Source organism: Helianthus annuus, chromosome 17 (assembly GCF_002127325.2).
Source record: "Helianthus annuus cultivar XRQ/B chromosome 17, HanXRQr2.0-SUNRISE, whole genome shotgun sequence".
Taxonomy (NCBI): Eukaryota; Viridiplantae; Streptophyta; class Magnoliopsida; order Asterales; family Asteraceae; genus Helianthus; species Helianthus annuus.
Window position 1 is genome coordinate 67,975,346 of NC_035449.2, and position 5,545 is coordinate 67,980,890.

The window sequence follows — 5,545 nt, forward strand, 5'->3', positions numbered from 1 at the left end:
ATTGGACTCAACCCTTGTGTCGACGCGTTCCCGCATGGGCACAAGTAGGTTGTTAGTTAGTGGGGGTTTTGATAAGGGTAATGGTCACTCGCGGTCGATGCTGACGCGAGATCTGGGACCATACCCCTTCAGGTTCATTTTTATTAATTGTATTATATAATTTAGGATTTGTTAAAATTCAAACTAAACTAACAGATGTGTTTGGTAATTTATCTAAAACTTTAAATTAGTTCACACATTGATTTAAACTTTCATACGTTTTAGACCGACAGAATATAAATATTTGTCAATTTCAGTTTATGCCTCACATTTATATATATGCATTGATTTTATATAATTTTTTTTTGCTTCTCCAACATTATTGCATCCATCTACCAGGGGCGGACCCACCACCAAGCCAAGGTGGGCGAGCGCACCCCCGAGAAAAAAAAAATTATGTAAATTTTGGAAGAAAATCCCGTCCGCATCTCTTGGAATTTTTCATCCGCACCCCTTAGGTAAAAAATATTATGGATTTATATTATAATTTTTTTAGTAAAGTCTGATTTTTTATAAAAAAAACTATCTATATTAAAAGATTATACTACTTCAATTAAGATTTAGCCCATTAGTCTGATTTATACAAAAAGCCCATTAGGCATTAGTCCATTAGTCTATTACCCATTTACCCATTTAAACCCAATACCCAACAATACAAAGTCTGATTTCCACCTCCCGCCCTTCTGATTCTGCCCAGCGACTCCTCACTCCTGCCCAGCGACTTCTTCAGCAAGCCAGCAGCAATAGCAGCCATCGACTTCCATAATTCCGGCCAGAAACTGACCGGAATTCAGCAGGCAGCAGCAACACAGCAGCGACATCATCTAAGGGTTAGTTTTTTGGTTTTTTTTTTATGATTTTACTTGATGATTTACTGTTATTTAGATGATTATGTTATTAAGATGGATTTTACTTGATGATTTGCTGTTATTTAGATGGATTTTACTTGATGATTATGTTAGTTAGATGGATTTTACTTGATGATTGTGTTATTTAGATGGATTTTACTTGATGATTTACTGTTATTTAGATGGTTTTTTTTAGTTTTTTGGCTTGATGATTATGTTATTTAGATGATTTTTAGGGCCTTAGGGAGTTAGGGGTGATTTTTAGATGATTTTAGGAACGTTGAATTTATGGTCATGGATGATGGATGGATCAATATGATTGTGATAGGAACCATGAGTAGAGACGTTATGGCGCGATTTCTCAAGAGGAAAGTGGATACATCTTCCGAACTAATTGATTTGGATACTCTTCCTTCGGATCCGTATGATCGCAAGCTGATAGAATCATATAACGTGAATCAAAAGGATGCGATTAGAAGGGCATATATATTAAGAGGGCCGTATCAACTAAGAGGTATCGAATTCCCACAAACAAAGTTTCAAGGTGACGAGTTAAGAAAATTTAAGGAAGAATGGTATGACAAACATGAGTATAAGGGATGGTTAGAGTATAGCTCAAAATCGGATCGCGTGTTTTGCTTATGTTTCTATTTGTTTAGGAGCCACTTCGGAGATGGTAGAGACACATTTGTGTGCGGTGGGTATAACAATTGGAAAAAGGTACATGCGTCACTTAAAAAACATGTTGGTTTAGTTAATAGTCTACACAACAAATGTTTCCGAATGAGTGTTGATTTAGTTAACGAAAATCAAGTGGTACACACACAATGGGACAATAGGACCCCTAAGGAGAAACGAGAATACCGACTTAGACTTAGTGCTTCTACTTTGCTTGGGAAAAGGTTGTTGAATGACGGATTTGCGTTTCGTGGACATGATGAATCAAAAGATTCATTAAATAAAGGGAATTTCTTAGAGCTTTTAGAACTCATGGGTGAAATGAATGAAGAGCTTGCTAACGTTATCTTAGAGAATGCACCCGCGAATAACCAAATGACAAGTCCTAAAATTCAAGCGGACATCAAACATTGTTATGCTCAAGAGGTAATTAAACAAATTTTAGAAGAACTTGGTGATGATGTTTTTTCTTTATCAGTAGATGAATCATGTGATGTATCAAAAAAAAGAACAAATGGCGGTGAAAAAATTGGATGATGAATACGTTAACCCAAGGTGGCCAAGAAGAAAGACGAACATCACAAATCGGCATTATTTTGTGTATGATTGCTTCAATGAGGTTCTTGATTTGCAAATACAAGAATTTGGGAACTGTTTTAATGAGGTAACATCGGAACTACTTGTTTGTATGAGTTGTTTGAGTCCTTGTGATAATTTTAGTGCATTTGACATTCCAAATATACTAAAGCTAGCCGAGAAGTATCCATATGATTTCAATGAAGAGGAAAAACGAAGGCTTCCGGTTCAACTCGGAAACTACTTTAATTTTGTGAAAAAAGATAAACAATTCGCCAACTTGGATGGTTTGTCAAGTCTTGTAAGGTTAATGATTTCAACAAATATTCACGTTACTTTTACATTGGTATATCGGTTATTGAAGCTTGTTCTCGTATTACCCGTCGCAACCGCAACCGTTGAAAGATGTTTTTCGGCAATGAAGAATGTGAAGACCGACTTGCGTAATCGGATTGGGGATGAGAATTTAAGTGATAGTTGTGTATGTTATATAGAGAAAGACTTGCTTAAGAAAGTAGCTTTAGATGATGTTTTGGATTGATTTCAAAAAATGAAAACCCATAGGGCGACGTTTTAATTATGTTTGTACAAAGTTTGACGTGTTTGCCAAATATATAAATTTAGTTTGATGTTCTTTTGTCTTACATGACCCGACCCGACCCGACTCGATACAACTGATTTTTTTACTTATGTACCTAGGGGCCTAAAATTTTTAAAAATGTTCCGCACCCTCATGAAGAAATTCTTGGGTCCGCCACTGTTGTGATTCGTCCCAATTGTTATATTAAAATATTATTGAAATGAATAATACATTCTTGGAAAGGAGTGTGATGATGGGCTAGCCATGTGATTCTCTATCATTCTGGACAGGATGTAAAACAAGCTATAAATACATGCATGCTTCAATCACTCTTTACAGTAATATTACAAGCTTTCCTCTCTTTCCCATCTCAGTCTTCTAAACATAGGGGTTTTACTCGGGTGTCTTCTTCATTTATTTCACGTATAAAACGTTACGGCAGGTTGAACTCTCATCGGTGTACAAATTATCAAAGTGATGTGCCCAAAGGTCATTTGGTAGTGTATGTTGGTGAAAACCAAAAGAGGCGATTTGTCATCCCGATATCATTACTGGAACAGCCATTGTTTCAGGACTTGTTACGTCAGTCAGAGGAAGAATTTGGGTTTGAATGTTTGATTATCCGATGGGAGGCCTAACCATTTCATGCCAAGAGGATGCGTTTTTCCAGCTCACAGCTATATTACATTCTCTATGACATGTTCTTGATGAATTATGAGTCTACAAATATTGTATTATTTTTCTTATTTTTTTAAGCCATTGTATAATGAAATCTTTCAAAATTCAAGTGTAAATATGAAAGGATTCCAAAAAAATAGTTGAAGTTCTCTCTTGCAAGTGTTTTTCCACTTATTGCAGAATATTATTTGTCATCCATCAAAATTTTGAATAATTTAAACTTGTTAACTTGAACAACTGATATATAACTTGTTTAAATGGACTTGAAAGAAACTAGTAATATAGAATAACTTAAACCCTGTTAGTTGAAGGTAACTTCTAAAAGAAACTGAGGTATATTAGAAATACTTGAGATTATGAAAATTAATTAGAAAATAAAGTTTGAATAAATTCAAATGAAAGTCGAACATATATGTATTCCCACTTTTGTCTGTCTATTCTAATCAACTTGTACCATGGATTTTTAGGGTTAACGAATGTGAATCAAATGAAATGAGTGAAGGTTAGGTAGTGTTTGTTAATGAAATCTTGATAAAATTGTAATGTTGATTTTACTTCTTATTTTGTTGGCTTCAACAAGAAAATGAATTGGAATTGAACAACACCATAAGGAAGAGAATCTATATTCTAATTCCATCCAAATTTCATTCCATTTTGTAAAACAAACACACCTAAATTACAAATCAAATTTTTATTTCTTCATGAATTCCCATTCCAATTCCATTACAATTCAAAAAACGAACACCACCTAAAGGAATTAACGAGTTAGCACTTGCATTGTGCGTAGGTTGAGTGAAATTAGCCCACCTTCCCAAGTTAATTAACATTTTAGAACTACATGCCCTAGTTCCCATTGTCTAGCTAGGCTAGTATGGTTGTATAGGGTTTGCAAAAGGTATAGGCCACAAACAAAACCATCCTAAAAATGAAATGTGAAACATAAGCAATAACCGATTTGGATGGTTCCATATCTATGAAACCCCATTGTAGTCAGTCATTCGTGGTGAAGATAAAAACTATCATTAATCCGGTGAAGGTCTGAGGATAAAGTGCGAGTAAGGCAACACTAATGGATCAACAACTCGTAATAATGGTGTATTGCAAAAGAAACATTCCTTAATAGATCAGGAAGAACAACAATGGATAACACGTAGAGATCACCGATTTCATCTCACTAATCGGTCTGAAAATTCACTAAGGTGGTGTTTGTTTTTTTAAAAAAGATCTGCGCAGGCTCTTTTGTTTGCGCCGCGCAGACCATATCAGACATTGTTATTTGCAGACAATTTGTTTCTACGAAGACGTTTCATTAAAAAACGTTTGCACGAGCTCTTCTTGGTGCAGACATGGCATAACCACTTCTAAGATCTTCTAAGGTCTGCAGATGGTTAAACACCACAACCACCATCCACCATCCACCACCCACCACTGTCCATCACAACCACCACCATCGTCCACCACCCACCACCGTCCACCACCACCACCCACCGTCCACGTCCACCACCCACCACCATCGTCCGTACACCAGTACAAGTTTATTTTAGAAATCTACATACGTTAAAAAACAAACAGAATTCTTCTTACAGACTGCAAAGGTTTGGTCCACCTCTTTTTCAACAGATGTCTGCAGACGTTGTCCGCAGACTGCAGACATTCGGCGGCACTCCTCAACAAACTCCCCCAAAAGAAGATAGATCCTAGAAGCTTCACCATTCCTTGCCCCATTAGAGGATCACCAATAAGCAACGAGCTTGCTGACCTAGGGGGCTAGCATTAACCTAATGCCTGCCTCTATGTTCAACCAACTCGGACTAGGAAAGCCACATCCTACAAGGATGAGCATACAACTCGAGGATAGGTTGGTAAAATACTCTCAAGGTGTTGTGGAAAATCTCTTGGTCAAGGTTGGGGAATTTTTTTCCCAACCGACTTTGTGATCCTTGATATGGAGGAAGACACCGAGATCCCGTTCATATTAGGAAGGCCATTCCTTGCCACCGCGCGGGCCATGGTGGATATGAGTGACGGAAGGCTAACATTGAGGGTGGGTGACAAGGAAATAAAGTTTGAAGTGGGACGACGCGTGGAGGATGACCCGGTCAACTACATCAAAGCAATAGAATCGAGCCTAGACAGTGACATATGA

General features: G+C 37.0%; 1 protein-coding gene across 1 annotated transcript; it reads left to right on the forward strand.

Moving 5' to 3' along the window:
- The first annotated feature begins 1,235 nt into the window (after nt 1-1,235).
- LOC110924533 lies at nt 1,236-5,545 on the forward strand. The gene is made up of 3 exons (XM_035986244.1): nt 1,236-1,991; nt 2,047-2,428; nt 5,304-5,545. The coding sequence occupies exons 1-3, from the start codon at nt 1,236-1,238 to the stop codon at nt 5,543-5,545; spliced, it is 1,380 nt and encodes a 459-aa protein (XP_035842137.1).

Excerpts from the sequence above, each read along its gene's own strand:
- LOC110924533 (XM_035986244.1), top strand. The coding sequence starts at position 1,236 with ATGGCGCGATTTCTCAAGAGGAAAGTGGATACATCTTCCGAACTAATT. Across the intron at positions 1,992-2,046 it reads AACATTGTTATGCTCAAGAG|ATGAATCATGTGATGTATCA; the intron begins GTAATTAAACAA and ends CTTTATCAGTAG. Across the intron at positions 2,429-5,303 it reads ACAATTCGCCAACTTGGATG|GTTGGGGAATTTTTTTCCCA; the intron begins GTTTGTCAAGTC and ends CTCTTGGTCAAG.